The sequence below is a fragment of the Podarcis pityusensis genome (assembly GCF_964106645.2).
Source record: "Podarcis pityusensis genome assembly, chromosome: 3".
NCBI lineage: Eukaryota > Metazoa > Chordata > Lepidosauria > Squamata > Lacertidae > Podarcis > Podarcis pityusensis.
Window position 1 is genome coordinate 85,389,083 of NC_138026.1, and position 19,880 is coordinate 85,408,962.

The window sequence follows — 19,880 nt, forward strand, 5'->3', positions numbered from 1 at the left end:
CACACACACACACACACTACAGTTTTCCAGGGTTTTGAAAGGAAACAGTTAACAAATTTTTAATTATATAAGCTGGAACATACACCTTCTGCTTTAAAATGGGCACAACGTAATTACTAGAAATACGCAGAAATGAGGTGTATTTTAAGGTGGCCATCACTTGTGGCCTATTATGGGGGTGCTTTTAGGCCCTTGGGAACCAGTGTTCCTAAGGAACAAAGACTTGAAGAAAAGAACAGAAAGAAAGTGTTTCATTACACTCCCAGCGACAGATTAATGAGCATAATGACCCAGTTCCAAACCACAGTATAAGATGTAACCCTGTCATCTCAAGAGTCATATTCTGCTTATAGATTCACAATTGTCTGTGAAAAACATTCCGTTTTTCATGATGGGCAACCAGTATATTCAAATTCCCCATAGTCCCTTGCCTTATAGGGAGGGAATGACCACCAATTTCTTGGGAGATTTTAAACGAGTCCACCGTAGCTAGCAAAATGAGCCTATCCACTATGCTAGAGAGCGCCCAAATCATTTCTTTCTCGCGGGGGATCCATTGTACAGCTGACTTTCTCTGATGGCTAAATCAAGCCCTGCCACACATCTCCTGCATGGATTCAAACAACCGTCAGTCACAGAGAAGACACTTGAAAGTGCATAGCCTGCTTCCCTGTGCCGTTAACAGCGCCAGTGGCCTGCAGTTCTCATTACCACTCCATTCAGCATTACTACCCTTTTACTTACCTAATTTGCGAGTGTCTGTAGAAGATAATACTGGGCTACAGACAATCCCCTTCCCGTGCAGACAGTTATTTGTGCAACTCCCGATCTTCTGAATCTATCCTTAATAGCCCAAGGAAGGGAGACAAGGTGAAAATAAATATCTACCCATCTATCTAAAGTCCTCCCAAGTCTAAATTTTTAAGCCCCCTGTTCCAAACGCTTCCTTTGCTAAGACTAGTGAGCAAAAGGAGCCACCTCTGCACTGGATATATGTCTCAACTGTTCAGCACTCACAGTACACCCCGGAGCACAGCAGTGGTCTCCTTGCTCCTGAACTAGCATCAATAAAAGTTTGAAATTTCCCAGGCAGCATCAACTTAAGTGTTGTGGCAAGGCTCTCTGCCAGAAAGACTCATGAGAATATTAACAGAGCAATTAATAGCTACACTCTTGCTTTCAAAAGAGACAGAGCACCCGTAAAACTCTGGTGGTTGAGAGATGGCTTCAATTGCAAGCCAAAGCAGAATTTAGTGCATTTCCATTTCCAGTGATGTAGATCCACTGATCCGTCATGCTTATTTACTGTCCCTTCCACATACACCATTCCTGGTCTTATGTTTGCTGCACAGATAACAGGTTAAATTGATGGAGACTATTATTTGCCTGACGTACAACACTGCAAACTGCTCAGCCAGATACCAAAGGAGATTAAACATTTGTTCGCAAGCCAGAATAACATTTGCAGAGGAATGGTCTTCTAAAGAGACTTATCTGCTGCAAAGGAAGATCAACCTTCATGCACTAGTGACCTACAGCAGGGATGGCCAAAGCCTTTAAGCCATGAAGGCACATACCAAAAACTTTTCGTATGCCAAGAGCCAGGCAGACATGCATTGCTTTCTTTTTTTAACAGACACAGACACCACTGATCTCCACCTGTTGCTTCTTCTGGGCCTTACTATTTCTCCTCCAGTCCTTTGACTTCTTCCTTTCCGACACATATTACTGTGATCACTCCCCCAAACAGTTTTATCTACAGAAAAAGACTGGAAACAGAGCAAATATTTGTTTTAAGCAAATGCATGATTTTGATATGTATTTACAGTGGTTCCTCGGGTTACATACGCTTCAGGTTACAGACTCTGCTAACCCAGAAATAGTACCTCGGGTTAAGAACTTTGCTTCAGGATGAGAACAGAAATCGTGCTCCGGTGGCGCAGCAGCAGCAGGAGGCCCCATTAGCTAAAGTGGTGCTTCAGGTTGAGAACAGTTTCAGGTTAAGTACGGACCTCCGGAATGAATTAAGCACTTAACCCGAGGTACCACTGTATATGTTATAAATTGTCCTTTGGTTTTTTTTAATAAAAAAGTCCCCAAGGAAGGATAATTTGGGCTGAAACATGTTGGAAATTGATAAAAAGTGAATGACTCTTCAGCATTTTTGAGACTGATCTTCTTTTTGCCATTTTCATTGGATGCTTACTGTTTCTCATGTGTGTGGTTTTACTGCCCCATGAACCATAACTATATAATAATAATAATTTATTATTTATACCCCACTCATCTGGCTGGGTTTTCCCAGCCACTCTAGGCCGCTCCCAATTGAATATTAAAAACACAATACAGCATTAAACATTTAAAAATTCCCTAAACACGGCTGCCTTCAGATGTCTTCTAAAAGTAAAATAGTTGCTTATTGCCTTGACATCTGCTGGGAGGGCGTTCCACAGGGCAGGTGCCACTACTGAGAAGACCCTCTGCCTGGTTCCCTGTAACCTCACTTCTTGCAGTGAGGGAACCGCCTGAAGGCCCTCGGCGATGGACCTCAGTGTCCAGGCAGAATGATGGGGGTGGAGATGCTCCTTCAGGTATACTGGACAGAGGCCGTTTAAGGCTTTAAAGGTCAGCACCAACACTTTAAACTGTGCTTGGAAACGTACTGGGAGCCAATGCAGATGTCTCAGGACCAGTGTTATATGGTCACCTTCAAAGGTAGCCCCACATAGAGCGCATTGCCGTAGTCCAAGTGGGAGATAACTAGAGCATGCACCACTCTGGCAAGACAGTCTGCGGGCAGGTAGGGTCTCAGCCTGCGTACAAGATGGAGGTGGTAGACAGCTGCCCTGGACACATAATTAACCTGTGCCTCCATGGACAGCTGTGAGCTGTCATCGTCCCATGTGATATCATCTGCTAGCAATGCTCCTCTGCAGAGGAGGAAATAGGTGAGCCTCTATGCAAAAGGATAAATAGGCACGAAACTGGCATCAGAATTGATTCCGATGACATTTGCATCACAGTGCTGCACCATAATTCAGGTATGGGGTGAAATCTTCTTTACTTATGATGCAATCACTCTCTCAAAAGTTCATAGATATAAATCACTCTTTCTCCTTACCAGTTCCTGTAAGGACTCTTCCTATGCAGCTTTGAGGGACCTTGGAATAAAAATAGAGGAAGGTCTGTTTTGGCACTGAGGTGGCAGACCAGAGTTTACTTCATTTCTGAAAAACCAGCAGTGTTTTCACTTCAGCAATGCCAGAGCCATAATGTGAACCTTTTATTAGGGGTTTGAAAAAGCTTTCTGGACACACACTGCTGCTCCTGTGGAGGAGTGCATATCTAGCCTTTTCCTTCCCAAAAATGCAAGCAGCATCATGTCAGTTTCCTCTGGGTAGAAGGCTATTCGCCTCTGCTGTGATATGGGCTATCATGCTGTTGTCACTGGGGGGAAAATGCATAATGGCTAAAATGAAATTGTAGTATGCTGTCAGAGGTTATGCGGAAAAGTCTTCAAAGTTTAACTAGTGTGGTCACATATTTGGAATTGTAAAGCATTCACTGGCTGAGAAAGAGACTTTCAATTTGCTAGTACAGTACAATTATTTAACTACGCAAAGCTATTTAACATTTGTTTTGCAGATGAATAGGGGTGGGGAAACCCCTGTGAAGTCAGTATTTTTCTCAACTTTTTCTGCAATAAGTGCAGGCTTAAATTATCTGGGTGTGTATTTATCAAACATATCCTGTATCACACAACTGCCACTAGCATGAGGTACCTTGCTTTTGCTCTCTGTTTCTGACACACAGTTATGTACAGAGGTGGAATAAATTGGAGGACTCAATGTGATGCCCTTGGGCTACAACTCCCATCATCTGTGCCACTTGCTATAGTGGCTGGGGCTGATGGGAATTATAGTCCAGCAACATCCAGAGGGGAACCACGTAGTCATCCTTGGAATAAATGATCTCTAGGTTGTTTGCGGCTCTACAGTTCTATGGATCTTTGAAGAATTTGGCCGTTCTCAGATAATGTATTTGTGTCCAATAAGGGAAGTAGCTATTTTTAAATTCAGATGATAGCTGCTTCTGCAACAGTGGTCTAGATCTTCAAAACTTTCTTTATTAAGTCACCAATTGGTATATTTTGGCTCAGGATTACACAGCACTCTGATTGCAAATCCCCCCCCCCCAACGGAATGTGTCCTTGGCTGCATTATGAGATCATGGACATGGCAACCTGAACATTCCAACTAGCTGTATATGAAGGAGAAATGAAACCATGAGCCAGAATTTCTTTAACTAGGACCAGCTGCCATTTGGATTCTCCCCATAATCACCATTCCATAATCACCTCAAAAGGAGAGGTGTGAGAGCTAGATCCCCTCTCCGCTTCTGCTTGGCTAGGACCAAAAGCCCTCTGGCTCCTCCCTTTCTCAACCTGTCTCATGCAATGGCCACAATACCCAAATCTGTTTGTTTTCCTCTCCTGCCTTGCTTTTCTCTTTTGTATCATTTAAATTAAATTGCAAGACGTTATTTCACAGCCACCTTGAGTGCCTTGGCAGAAAGGCGGTATATAAGCGAATTGTTCAAATAAACGGACAAACACATTAACATCTGACCATGTATAATGCATACTGGAATTACGTTACTGTGCAATTGTGAGCCGTTTTTGCAGAAGTGGCCCTGCAGGAGCTCAGCAACTCGAACAATAGATGCCAGACAGGGATGCTGTTCGCAGTTAGTATCTCATGGGCTATAAAATGCACTGCATAGACTAGTCCAGATCCTGTTTATCTGCCATCTGTCGGCCTCTCGCCTCCTTCCATGGGGACGATTTCCAGTACTGAAACGTTGCAGGCTGGCCTCAAAAACCTTTCTAATCTCACCTGCCTGCCACAAGTTTTAATATGCATCATGGTGGCTGATGCGTTTAATTTCACTTGTGACTCCATGACCTGAGGCGTCTGGTAGATGGTGTTTATAATAATAATAAACCTTGCCTCATCTAGTGTGCCTTTTATTAAAGGATTTCAAAGTGCTCTGAAACCACTAATTAAGTCTCAGAAACCTCTGGTGGGAAGGGTCAGACTTATCTCCACTTTAAAGATGGGGAAATTATAGCACAGGGAGTGCAATGCATCTTCAAGCATATCAAGCTGGGTTCAGCATTCACAGGTCTTTCCTTGTTCAGCTACTTGTTATTATCCATCCCCTCCTTCATTTAAGCAATAGAAGAAAGAGACCATAGTACTTCTCTGATGCCTTTTCTGCTGTAAGTTGTATTTATTTATTGTATTTACAGTATGTCCTACCTTTCCCTCTAAGGAATTCAAGTAGGCATACCTAGTTTTCTTCCCCCGCCCAACACAATAACAACCTTGGGTTGGGCTGGAGAAGCCCAAAGTCATCCCCTGAGCTTCGTGGCTGAGTGGGGATTTGAACATAGATCTCTCCCCAGTCCTACTTTGACACTAACCACTCCACTTTTCTCCTAGGAACCCAGAGGACAGCATATACTAAGGTTACCAGACGCCCCCGTTTCCCGGAGACAGTCTCCGGATTTACAGCTTTCTCAGCAGTCACATGTATGTAGCGAACAATAAGTGTCCCCAAATTCATTGAAAAAAATCTGGTAACCTTAGCATATGCAGCTGTAGAGATATTTGTCAGACTGCACAAATGTTCACTCAAAGATAAGAGAATGCCATCTCGCATACACACCCCAAGCCATCTTGTTAATCTTACCAAGCCCCCTCCCCACAACTGGTGTTTTATTGTGGGTGTTTTTTTGCACCATGTTTTTGATGATAGCGCATTGGTGGTAGATTTATGCTGCTTTGTTTTGCTCTGGGGGTGCTTCCCTGATGCTACTACTGTATTGCTGTCCGGAGGAGCTATAGCACAAGAAAAGCAGAACAAATGTAAAGCAGAACATATGTGGTGTGAAAAGTTGCAGGATTTCAGTAGGAATTTACAGGATATGCACTGGTTGGAAATGAAGCAGTATGACCGCCCTGAAACTTGTGCAGGCACAAGCAGTATTGAAAGTGGGATCATATGTCACTGCCCCAATAACATCATGAGCACAAATGAATGTGCAATACAAAGGATGTCTGACGACGCCCTTTAATTCTTTTAACCTCTCTCAAGACTCCTACAGATGTTTTGACATAAGAGAAATTTCAATTTTGCCTAATGTTTGGTTTCAGCTTCTTCTTACCCTGACTGCTGTTATAAGTTAGAAAGTGGGGAGAAGACGACTGCTCTGATCCAGGAACTTAGAAGAGACTGGCTGTATGCAACTCCCTGTCTCAATGCTGGGAGAGGAAATGCTTTAGATTGGAAGATTTGCTACTCTGTTTTCAGTCAAGATGCTGACTCAGGCATGTCATCTCAGAGGCCTACACTCAAGCTGAACCTATAGAGCAATTTCATGTATTGCTGATGATTGTGTGATCTACTGTGTAAAGGAGATTACAGAAAACTGTATAGCAGAGACAGACAGACAGACAGACAGACAAGGGAGGGTATGGGGTTGCCCTGGATTTTGCCTCCCTCCACCCAGTTGTTTGTAGTTTGTGAGACACAAAGCAGCAAAGTAGGTTAAATTTAAAATGAGGATTAAAATGTGGATTGAGACTTTTCTTTCCCTCCAACTGTAAATTGCTTTGCGCTTTTTTTATACACTTTTAAAAAAAAGAAGTAGTAAAAACTTGAACTAGAATAATCTTATGATGTTTAATCAGCGAAGTGGGAATCAGTGGGTTTTCCAGTGCATAATTATTTCGCATAAAAGTTCCCAAAGCTTCATTGGTAACAATGAATGGATGCCAACTGCAAAGAAATATTAGGCAAGTTTCGCAATTTCAATGTTTTTAGCAGCTTCCTAAATACAAGAAAAATAAACATGCTAAGTTGGATCACTTTCTAATACATCTGAAAAATTTCTGATACAAACTGAAAATTACCAGATGTAAAATACCTTCCGTAAATTACCCTAACTTGCATGGGAATTCTCTCCCCCCCCCCAGTTTCCCCTTCAGAAAACCAATATCACTGAGTTTAATGAATTCCAAATAAATAAAAGAGAGTCATAGCACATTCCTGTATCTGTTTGTTCAGAGGTGAATCCTGTTGTACAATAGGTCTTACTTCCAGGTAAGTGTGTTATTGGATTGCAGCCTTAAAAAGTTATTAAAATTAACTAGCGGATTAAGAGGATTGGATGAGAACCAAACTAAGTTAGTTGTACTTGCCTTCCACTAAAATCAATGTAACTTAAATTAAGTCATGACTCATCCCACTGATTTCAACAGGACGTCAGTTCAACTAATTTAGTCTGGATCCACCCAATACCCTATAACAACTTATACCCCCATCCTTAAAGTTTTATAGCAGGTACACAAATCAGGGGGGAAAGTAATCCAAATAAGTTATTCTAGAATGAAGGAAAATGCATCCCAAACTAATGGCAACAGTTTTCGATACCACCACCCATGGAGTTGTGTATATATTATGAAGAATAAAGGAAACAACATTATATATTTAATTTGGATTGTGATAGCCATGCTGATCCCAACTTATCATTAGGATTGCAAGGATTGGGGAGGACCTTTTCCTCTGTGTGGTTTGCAGATGTTAGGTGCTCTGAGCCAGCCCCATGAAATTCAGGAAATCTTTTATCTGAGAGTCCCTGAGGCAAGCCAGGATGGAAAGAAGCATGCTTTTGAAAGACGCATGGTGTTGCTATAGGGGAAGAGATTTTCTGGAGTTGGGAATCCAAGCTGCAAAATGCAGGCATCAGAAACCCACCCTAAAGAAAGAACCTGTCTACTTAAAAGGATCACCTTATGCCTACAGTGGTACCTCGGGTTACAGATGCTTCAGGTTACAGACTCCGCTAACCCAGAAATAGTACCTCGGATGAAGAACTTTGCTTCAGGATGAGAACAGAAATTGTGCAGCGGTGGTGCGGCGGCAGCAGGAGGCCCCATTAGCTAAAGTGGTACCTCAGGTTAAGAACAGTTTCAGATTAAGAATGGACCTCCAGAACGAATTAAGTTCTTAACCCGAGGTACCACTGTATTATAATTATAATCATAATTTTTATTATTGAATTTTTATACTGCCCTATACCCAGAACAAAATCAAAATACCAAACCACAAAATATATAATCAAAATGAAAACAACAACCCAATAGCACCCCCCCCAAAAACCCCACTTTTTAAAAGGGCAAAGGATGTCAATCAAAGCCACTAAAGGCATGGTTAAAAAGGAACTGTTTTTTGCCTGGCACTCCTCTCCTCCCAGGCACATCCCACATAATGCCCTTACAACTCATTTAAAAACTGTTAAAACACTTTTTAAAAAAAAGAATTTAAAAGGATATAAAAAACAATTTAAAAGAAGAAGCCCTCTCTGCTGAGCAGCAGCAGCAGCAGCAGCAGTTCTTATAAAACTTGTCAGGCCCTGCCCTGGGTCAGCTGGTTAAAGGCAGGAAGGGATCCCAAGGGTCATCTAGTCCAGTTTCCTGCAATGCAGGAATCGCAACTAAAGCATCCCTGACAGAGCACCATCCAACCTCTGTTTAAAAACTTCAAAAACAACTTTCTGAGGTAATTCATTCCACGGCTGAACAGCTTTTACTGTCAGAAAGTTCTTCCTTCTCTCTCTCTCTCTCTCTCTCTCTCTCTCTCTCTCTCTCTCTCTGTAATTTGAATCCATTGGTTTGGTCCTACCCTCCAGAGCAGCAGAAAACAAACTTGCTCCATCTTCCTTGTGACAGCCTTTCAGAAATTTGAAGGTGGCTATCACATCATATCACATGACATCCCAGTATTTTCTTTTCCAGGCTAAATATATCCAACTCTCTTAATCATTCCTCATTATATCTCTGATGAATACAAGAATATTAAAAAATACTTGGAAACACGTTTGCCCCATTTGTATTTTCCACTGTTAGGCAGACACATTAAAATAAAAATTCCTAGATGTGCACCTAAAAACCCCCCACCATAACTAAAGTCTGAACATTTTACCATTAGCTCATTCCTGTAAGTAGTGTGCAGTGATTTATTCCTATTTTCAAAACACATGGATGACAAATAACCATCTCCAAGAGATTAGAAGTTTGTAAGCCTCTGCCCCACTCCCACCCCCACTTCCCAGTGTAGCAGTATCGCTAGCAAAGCTAATTTCAGAGCTTTGTGTGCCACGATACAAAACTATATATTGGTGGGTGGAAAGGAAAAGGAAAAGAAGAAGAAAAAACAAACAGAGAAACAGGTTCTGACATCTAATCAGATCTGCTGTATTGATTTTTCCCCCCTCTCTCTTTTTTTGCAACTTTAGCTTTGGAACAAATCAGCAAAACAACCAAATTATCACCCAGAATTCACTTTCCCCCAAGAGAGCCAGTTCAAAAGCAAGTCACAAGCGTGCACAGACACAAATATATACCTATAACACACACTCATCATCAGAGCAGATTCTCAGTTGGAAAGAACAAGCGGAGGAAAAATTTGCGCTCTCATCAGAGCGCCTTCAGCAACCACACGATTCCCATTTCCGACAAGATTAGAATTCCAGGGCAAGTCATAAAGCTAATGAGCTGCTTGTGCTGGAGAGCAGTGGCTCAATTAAGTGGAGCACATGCACGCACCCGTCTATAATGCCTCACTCCCCACATGAGAAGGAGAGGGACCAGCAACGAGGGCATGGAGGTGACCCCGAGTGTTGCGGTGCTTTCCAAATAATGAGGCGCTCTTTTAAAGATCAGAAAGATTCTGAAAATGATCCAGCAGATGGTCCTAAAGAAGGAACTGCAAGGTCTCTTGACCAAGACTGTGCAGGGGTATGATGGCTTGCCCTTCCCTGAAATGACCAAAATCTGCATGCGAGTTCATACAGCCATTTCAGTTCGTTTGCAATGCAATGAGATCAAAGGTATGGCAAGCCTATTCTGGGATTCTTTCAATAAATACATCTTTGAATCACAACTCGCCACGAGATCCCTGGAAACTTTCTGGAACAAGTTTTGAGTAGGGGTATAATAAGCTGCAGTTCAAAGGCCCATTGAAAACACCACACTGTACAATCCACTCATGAGCTGATAAATTCTGTTTGCAATAGTTCCACCAAAATGAACCTTAAAATGATAATTTGAACCATCCCTTATTAAGGGTGCCTCGATTCTGTGATCTGGTAGAAACACAACGTTCGTTTCCCTGTTTGTAGATTGGAAACCAGCCTTGAGAACACACTCATTTCATCTTCCCTCTTTGTACAATGTGTGACAGCTTTGAAATCCCATCCTAGTGGTTGTAAATAAGACTGCTGATATCGTAATGCTACCATGCAAATCTATGGTGCAAGCACATTTGGAATGCTGTGTACAGTTCTGGTCACCCAATCTCAAAAAGGACACTGTAGAGTTGGAAGAGTTTCAGAAAAGGTCAATCAAGGGGACAGAGCGACTGCCCTATGAAGAAAGGTTGCAGCATTTGGGACTTTTCAGTTTAAATAAAAGGTGCGAAAGAAGTGGCATGATTTAAGTTAATAAATTTACACATGGCATGGGCAAAATTCCCTCGTGGAACTCATGGACACCCAATGAAACACACAAGGCAGTGATGACCACCAACTTGGGTGGCTTTTAAGGAGGATTATACAAATTCACGGAGGATAAGGCAATCAATGGCTGCCCCTCCAGTTGCTGAGAAATGAAGGACAGAGTGCTCTTGTTGTGCTTAGGTCCTGCTTGTGGGGTTTCCTGGTTGGCCACTGTGAGAACAGGATGCTGGACTAGATGGGCCATTGGCCTGATCCAGCAGGCTCTTCTTCTGCTCTTGATGTGAAACCATGCTTAACAACAGGAAGCAAGTATCACATGAAAGAGAGGAGAAGGGAAGGGGAACAGGGGCCTGTTTTCAAAGGCTGGGTCCTGAGTTGAAAAGCATGGCTTGCAGGGAGCAAGGGTTATGCTAGCTCAAGGCCTGTGTTGCATTTCGTGTATGTTTTCTTCTTCTTCTTCTTCTTCTTCTTGATTCACTCGGGTAATATTATATTTGTGTGTGGAGGGCGGGGGGTACAGATATGTTCATCAGGATCCAATTGTAATTTGAACCTAGCATCTTTAAACTGCACCTCGAGTTGTTTGCTCTGTGATATTGCTTTTCAGGGAGATTTAGACAACAAAATTGAGGGCATTTGCTTGGCTCTGTCCAGGTTTTCAGTACAGATTTCTTTATTTCTGCAGGAGAAAGGGGGGAGTGCATAGAAAGAACGGCTGGTTTCTAATAAGCGATGCTGTGTGTACTGTAAGCATGCTATTTGGTGACAGCAGCCCAGGGATGGTGCCTGATGGTGCAAATTAACATTCTCTCTCTTAATCCCACACCTGCCAGCTTCTCATTCCCAAAGCCACCTACATTCCACAGGAAATATGGTCCTGAAATTCTCCTGATGGGAGGCTACCTTTGCAAAAAGAGTTATCACCACATGCCTTCAATTCACCACTCCCATTAATAACACCAAGCAATGACTTCATCCCAGACCTGGAGAGTGAAAGAGCCAAATTGCTTTCATCCTGTCTCAGGTATTAAAAATTCTGCCCGGTTCAGCATTTGATCACCTGCAAAGAGCGCATTATTCACATATGCTATCAAGAAAGCTGCTACACTATGAACGCTAGGGAAAGATCCATCCTTAAAATACACACACACCAAACATATTGCTTTGCTACAGCTGTGACTGATCCATGTCCGATGTGAGTTGGTTATGGGCCAGCCAGAAGGCAACATATTTGGAATCACATTGCCTTCTGGCTGACTCCCAAATAACTTGGGTCATCCAAGGTCATAGAGAGTAACTGAGTGGCATCTTTCCAGAGCACAGAGATTAAATATCTCCTCTCATCATGGGCAAACTGGCCTTACACTGCATCTGACCAGACTCCAATAAACGCCTTTCAGACTCTGCCATTGACCCAACATTGGAATGCTGCTAAAATTATGCTCCCAGATGAGAGTCTAAGTTATCTGCTTGCTGCCTCATAATATACCAAAATATAAAAGGAAGTCTTATTTTTGAAACAGTCCTGAAATTAAAACAATCCAGGACTTGTGAATGTAAACAGAGCACATGGTTTGCAGTTTGTCATGTTCACTGTAGTGTGAAGATGGGCATGAGAAGGACCACAGAAACAGGGTTAACCCAACTTCTTATCTGGCTTTACAAAATAAAATCAATTCATATGTTCTCCCTATTTAAGTGAAGTAAAGCGAAACTTCACCTAGGTAGTCATGGTTTTCAAGGGTTTCTGTTTAGAATCTTATTATGGAACAAGAAGGCATCACAAGGCCATCAAGAAAAAAGAAAGTCAGAGTTGCACATCCAACTGCAAATAAGTCCACAGCAATCCTAGCCAACAATATTAATGATAAAAGCCACCTGCTCACATCTAATGCTTAAGTCAGTCATTTGTGACACACCGATGAACCCAAGGAGTAAAAAAAGAAATGGAGGTGGGAAGAGACAGCAATTCTTTCTTGCCAAAAGAGTCCAAGCAAGGAGATTGGAAGTGGCAGACAGCTTCAGTTCCGGAAGAGTTAATTCAATCATTGGTGAAATGATGGAAAGCCCATCATTTCACCATACTGAGGTTTTTTCAAATATGTAGGTTCTTTCAAGTTGTAGTATCTCAATTGCACTCTTCATGCATGTGGATTTTGTTATTCCAAGGGAAAACAGAGAACAACTAGGTCCAACAAGAGATGCTCTTCCTAGAGGCATGCACTTTCACCTCTGAAGCAACTAGAACACTGATGCATAGAAGCAAAGAGCAATGAAATTCTACAGCTGTACTCACACTGTACATTGAGCTGCACCAGGGCTTCCCGGGGTCTAATGTTGAAGCCATTGTACCTGGCTGTCTGGCACTTGTAAGTCCCACTCAGTTCTCGGGTGACTTTCTCCAAATGCAGCTTCCCGTCGCTTGTCTCCACTGTCATGGCACCTGAGGGCATAGGAGCCTCCTTATCTACTCTGGACCAAAGGATGGGAGGCTTGGGCTTCCCCCGGACTTCGCACTGCAACTCTGCCCTAGAGCCTTCGCGCACAGTGATGGTGGACTGACCTTTGGGCACCATGATGGATGGAGGCACTAATGGGAGAAGACGACAAGAAAGGACCATTCACACACTGTGCTGCACCTCGCTTGCTTAGCACAACAAAAATACTTAGGAGTTGGTTAAATGGGTGCATTGCAATAAGGTGGTGGTGATAAAAAATAAAATCCAAATCCTTTGTTATGGGTCGCTGAAGTCTGAGCTCCCAGAGCAGTAGAGGTTAAATCCTTTAACCTGACTAAATTATCTAGTAAATGAACACAATTCCTTATTTTGCAAATATCTGGCTTTTGCAAGTCATAGGGAGGAGCTTTCCTTTTTCTGCTAGGTTCTACTCAGAATCCTCCTTTCCAGCTAGTTTGGAAATGTTCTTAAAAATCAGCACTTGCTGTACTTATATTCTGCTTTCACAGAATCACAGCATTTGAAGGAACCTTGGAGGTTCCAGATGTTGTTGGACATCAACAGCCATCAGCACTAGCCAGCATGGCCCAAGGTCAGGGTTAGTGGGACAGGTAGTCCAGCAACATTTGGGGGTGGGGTGGGGTGGTGGGGCTACAGATTTCTGACCCCTGCCATCAAGATGAAACTTGGGATTCATCTCTGTTGCCTGAGTCCTCTACCTCTGTAAAAGCCAAGTTTTGCCAAGCCCAGGGATGGAACACCTGAAGATCACAGAAAGAAATGTCTCCTCCTTCTCTAAAATTTCCTTCCTCCAGCTGCCTCTTTTGTTTCCATATGCACTGATGCTTTCATGTGCCAGAGGGCTTGTATTATTCCTCCTTAGATGAAACTCAGAAGTCCTGAAGTCATTTTAACCTGCACTGCCCAGTGATGGCTCAGTGTGACCCACGTATATTAGGGCAAGGGAGAGTGTGATTATTTTAATAACACACAAAAGGAGTACATAGCTGCCTTAAGAGTATATTTAGGCTGGCTCCAGCCGCCAGTATCTCCAGCGGCAACTTTGCCAGGCAATAAGGAGGTGAATTTTCAATTTGCAGGTCTCCCGTGGGTTGAGGAATCTCATCAGATCCTCTTCTCTACGGTGCGAAGATGGAGCTGCACCCTTCCAGCTCAGCACCGCTGGCACACGCTCACCTGGCAGGAGACAATTTTCTCCAAGGGGAAAACGTGTAAATTACATTTGTGGAGTTTTTAATTAAAGCTGTCTCTCAGGGCCTCCTACTGAGGATGGCCATCTTGCTAAGCTGTGGCCTCACTTGTGGGATGAAGCCAGAGAGACAGGGAACACAGAACTACTTCCCTCTTCCTAGCCCACCACTGTGGTCCACTGGCCATGAGAGGAAAGAGCTGCCATTCAATGCAATCATTCAACATTTCTTAAAGATCACATAAAGGAGAATTTAAGACCACCTCTTTGTTTCCCTGTGTTAGAGAGTAGGAAAGGACTGCCAAGGATCCTGATATGGAAATTCTCTCTGGAGCATGCAGCTCTAATTTCCATAATGTGCAAATGATGGCCTTCAAAATGCCCTGTACTCCAGCTGCCCAAATGCTTTGCCCCTCTCAGCTACAACATTGAGAGATATAACCCCGAGGAAGAATGTAATCAGATTCTCTCTTTTTAGGTCTCTCAGAGCCAATCTGCATAGCAAAATCTAGCCTAGTCTAAAAGTCTTCTCCTTGAAATGTTATTGTTCTATAAGCAGTCTTAAAAAAAACAACTCAAAACACGGGGAAGCATCCAGACAGGTGGTACCTCACTTTTTATTTGAAGAAGTACAATCCCACAAGTGAGGCCACAATTTACCAAGATGATCTTATATGTACTGCACACATGCTTATTCCACAATGGTTTCACTAAGAAATATGAAGTGACTAGACCCACCTGCTACCTTTGGACACAGACTGGGTGGAAAGCCTTCTTTAAGGACCTTTTTAATCAAATTTGGAAAGGGGAGGAAGAACTTCACTGTGGTGCACTTATCTAGCTCCTCCAATGGAAGGTATATTCATTTGTTTCTGTGTGCCTATGCATGTGCCATGCGATTAAAGCAAATGTACCAGTTTGATTGATTAAACTTTGCACTCCTATTCTTGGGCTGCTTTTTCAAAATTTCCCACAAAGATTTTGCTGAGGTATATGAAGTTCTTTAACTTAATTCAACCTCCTCAATAGTCCAAGAAGAAGGCCCATGCGGAAGGCTCACCTGTTTCTGAAGAAATGTTCACCTCAACACTGAGGTCAGGAATGGGTGCTCCTTGAAAAGAAGCAACGCACAGGTACGTGCCATAGTCAGTGAAGCGTAGGTCAATTATCTCCAGGCTGCTAGTCACCGGAGGAAGTTCTGGATCATTCCTGATGACAACTAGCCGGTCTGAGATCTTGGCCAGCTTCCCATTTTTGTACCAGAAGTAGAAAACCTTCTCTTGGGGGACAGCATCCACATGGCATGAGAGCTTCAGGTCCTGCCCTAGCTGGATGGTCTCGCTCTCTTTGATCACGTCAGGAGTGATCTGGAATGTAACATTCCTCATGGCTGTAAGAGACACAAATGCCAAGCTGGTGAATAGTCACTTAATGCAACGGCACCATGTACCTTCTAAGGCAGGGGTGGGGAACTGGATCCAGCCCATGAACCAGACCATAATTCTCACATACCTGTGGGCCACCTGCCAAAGCTCAAAGGGTTCAATTTAAGTGCTCGGCAGCTGAGCCCCTGAAAAGTCTGGTTGCAGGCATGATTTACATTCAACCTGCACCTAAAAGGACATAGAGCAGGAAAAGGACATAGCGGGGTTTGCTGACTATACTGTCCAACCTGATTCCCAATAGGGGACCTCCTTAGTGCAGCTGATTCTAATGGGGCTCATTGTTAGTAAGCTCCACTTGGAAAGGAACAACTGGGAGCTCACTTTAAGCTGCAGATTGTTCATTACTTGCCATGTCCTTACTTATCCACACCTGACATCACATATGACACGAGGTGAGGGTGAAGGCATGGTTTGGTGGGGGGAAACAGCTTTGTGGGCAAGTTGGAATATGTGCTGGGCCTAATTGCTTTTAATATTGAACATTAAATTGGTGAAGGGCAGACAATAAATTGAAATGGAATAATATATTTAATATTATTCTCTAGCCCATAGTGCTAGTATTATGTTTAGAAAGCTAAGGTAATTTTAATCTGATTTAGTATTTTAACTTTTGCAAGATTTTAAGTGTGGTTGTGAATTTTTCTTGATTTTCTTGTTTTATCTTTTTGTAACCATTTTGCGGTTTGTTTTTACAATCAAGCAGCATGTGCGTGTGTGTGTTTGCGTGCACTGGGCGTGCACTAGAGCCAGCCTTCAGCTAAGCCCGCTGAAACACGTACATCGCACCAAAAGGTTCACTGTCTTCTTGGCTGGATTCCCCACGTTGTTGATGGCCGTGCAGTTGTAATACCCTGAATCTTCTGCACGGATGCTCCAGATGGTGAGGTTTCCCCCTTGGATAAGGCTGTTGCGGGGCATAGGGCCAGGTGAGTGGGACCAGACGACCTGGGGCAAAGGGTCCCCACCAGTCAACAGACACTGAATGGTGACATTATCTCCCGGGTTCACCACCAAGGTCTCATTGACAGACAACTTCAGGGCTGGTGGAGCTGGAAGTGAGAGAGAGAGAGGCGAAGGTTAATTGTGCCGGTGTAGTTTGCTTTATTTACCAAAGGAGGACACTTGGGTTTTTTTCTCTTTCATTTATAGGGAAAATCTGGGCTAAAGATGACATGTCAGAAGGCAGTATTTCTCAAATATGTGATTCTAAGAATGCAGTTCCATCTTATCTGGATTAAATATGAAGGTATATCTCATCCCAAAAGATTCAATTATATTTATGCAATCAATTTCCAGAACAGGCAGATCACCCTCTTGTAACTTCAGGACAGCTTCCAGCTTCTCTTGTCTCTCCTTAGTAACGTAAGAGGCTGCTGCATCAGGTTAATTGTCCATCTGGGCCAGAATCCTGTTATCACCGGAGGCCTATAGGAATTCCACAAGCAGGACTTGAGCACAACAGCACTATTCCCACTTGTGATTTCCAACAACTGGCATTCAGAGGCATTCTTGGAAAGGGCTAGCTGCCGTTCATTGCCTTATCCTCCATGAATTTATCTAATCCTCTTTTAAATCCAGCCAGGTTAGTAGTCATCACTACATCTCAAGGCTTCAGGATGGGACCATGGTGCTTTCTAGGCACTGGTGTAGCTTCTACGATTTCCCCTGGGGCACTGTTGGTTTGCTCCAGGATGCTGGACAAGTTCACCCAAGCAAAGTTTGGGGGCTTGGAAAGCCTGCTGAGCTGGAGAAGAATGTCCCCTGCCCACCTCCTAGAAACACTCCTTGCTGGTTAAATCTATCTGTGGGAAGCCCCAGAAATCTCACCCGGCACTATTCCTTAATACAGAATTCCACTGTAGAATTCACACCAATCCAGCAGTAGTTCAGTGTTAAATTACTGCTAGAATATCCAACAGTAATTCACTGCTGGCTTCTCAGGGATGTATGACAGACACAGTGCAAATGGTTTGTCGAGTAAAGTAGCAGTTCTTTTCTGCTGGACAGACAAAGGCCGCACATGCTGAACCATGGCTGCCTCTGCTGTCATGCTTTTGCCCTCTCTGGGCGAAGGGAGGACATTAGAAGCATCCGATCACATTTTGTGGCAAAACGGTCTTTTCCAAATCCCCACATCTCATTTTATTTCTCAAAGCAGACTCCTGATGTCAAAAGATTTTTCCTTATGGATTTAATTCCCACAAGCTCAGGCCTTAACAACAAAAGAGTAAAACTCCTTTAGTTTGTTAATGCCACCCCTAGCAATTGGTGCTAACCCATTTCCTTGCCCTGTGTACATATCAAACACTCAACTCTAACCTCATTCACAAATCCTTGAGCCTTCCCCTTTATGCAAGGAGTCGCATTATGAATGGGCAGCTCCTCTCCTTTAGAATGCTTAACCTCGACCCTTCTGATTAATTCCCCCCTCCCACATCCCCAGACACAGATCCAAAAGGCATTTCTCTATGTTTTTTCTGTCTAATCTCTCAAAGACCCTTTAAAGCCCCTTTAAAGCTTGTCAGCACCATCAGAGACTCCAAACAGAGCTCAGAAAGCACCAGTCAGAGGTACAAAGGATGAGAGCATGTTTTAAGTAACAATCGTAATAATGCAAAATAAGGTGTTGTTACATATTCATAAAGCTTGATTTAACGACATCATTATTTCTGCCATCTCTTCTCCTTGGACCCTGTGTTAATGAGCTGTGCTGAGACTGCCTTGAATTTCTGAGTTACAGCTCACGCAAACAGAAAGTGAGAGGGTTGTTCTCTCAATAAAAGGGCAGCAACATATATATTTCAGAGCTGCTCTTTTTTTCCACATCCAGACTGATTGTTCTACCTCAGTGCTTCAGAAAGCAGTGCTCCCCATTTACTGGCCAAATATGCAGATTCACTCAAGTGAAGTGCCCCCAATTTCTTTCAACTCACTTAGTACTCAAGGCATTATATTAAAACTGGATGTACCTAGTAGTGAGACAAATGTTATCATTTGAGAACCACTCCAAGGTGAGCTCCAGTGGGGCCCTGATATATCTGGAGAGTGATGTGAAATGTACATGCACTCACCACCACTGAGACTCCACTCCCAATAGCCAATTTTTTGGAGGAAAGGAGGGAGGGGAATTATGGCTTTCATTCAGTGGCAACCGAGAGGCGCTCCAGCAACAAGCACATGCAAATTCTTCCCTCTGTGTAAATTTGCAGAGATGCCTCTCATTTTGTTGCTCAGAGGTGGGGGAGCAAAATGTGGTGGGGATTTGCTCACTCCTAGATGTACTCAAATCTAGGATGGGGATGTGTGTGAAGCTAGAAGCAGGAGAAGGCTCAAGTCCAAAACACAGAAGGCACTACCTTGTAAACGGTTCACTAATTATTTTGCTTTTAGGTAATTGCCATTGAAGCTGTTCTTTTTGCATTTTGTTTTACTCTGACCCTACTCTTGTACATTTTCCCACTACCAGGTGTATAAAAGCCTGCCAATTTACTATTACCATGTATCTGATGAAGTGGACTTTGGTCTACAAAAGGTTATGCAATATCCAATTTGTTCATCTTTGATGGGGCCATAAGAGTCTTAGTTTCCTCTGTTGAGGAGGCTCTTGATATTTATCAGGGAACTTCATACTCTCTTCTACTTACAAAGGTCCCTATTCCTTTCTACACAAGAAGAGGGCGCTAAAGCTTGAGTACGTAGAAACTTAATAATAATAATAATAATAGTAATAATAATAATAATAATTTTATTATTTATACCCCGCCCATCTGGCTGGGCTTCCCCAGCCACTCTGGGCAGCTTCCAAAAAAATATTAAAATAATTAAATATTAAAAATATTAAAATAATCTTAGGTAGCAGCAGCATTTCTCAGGAAGATTTAGGGATTATTGTGGATAACAAACTGGGCATGAAGCAACCATGTGGCCTTGCAGTTTGAAAGGCCAACATCACTTTATGTTGTATTAACACAATACTTATGTCAAAGAATAAATAAGTTATGGTGCCACTCTACACCATAGCTGAGGTGTTGTGCTTAATTCTTTTGTTTTCCAATCCTGTTAAAGTTTTTAGATTTTAAAAGACGGTGTGAATCCATATGTCATTGGTCCACGCAATGACAAAGACTTCCTCAAATCAGCACCACAGAGATAGACCTGGATGACCCTAGGAGAGCTTCAAGGAT

The 19,880-nt window shown here is 42.9% G+C and overlaps 1 protein-coding gene across 5 annotated transcripts in view; it reads right to left on the reverse strand.

Annotated features, from left to right (window-relative positions):
* The window catches only part of MDGA1 (MAM domain containing glycosylphosphatidylinositol anchor 1), a 254,707-nt gene that overhangs the window by 122,386 nt on the left and 112,441 nt on the right, over nucleotides 1–19,880 (reverse strand). For all 5 annotated transcript variants that reach the window (XM_081000125.1, XM_081000124.1, XM_081000126.1 and 2 more), the window contains exons 6-8: nucleotides 16,476–16,745; nucleotides 15,312–15,641; nucleotides 12,879–13,172 (exon numbers count right to left, since the gene is read on the reverse strand). In XM_081000125.1, the coding sequence (XP_080856251.1) occupies nucleotides 12,879–13,172; nucleotides 15,312–15,641; nucleotides 16,476–16,745 (894 nt within the window). The remainder of the gene's footprint in view (nucleotides 1–12,878; nucleotides 13,173–15,311; nucleotides 15,642–16,475; nucleotides 16,746–19,880) is intronic.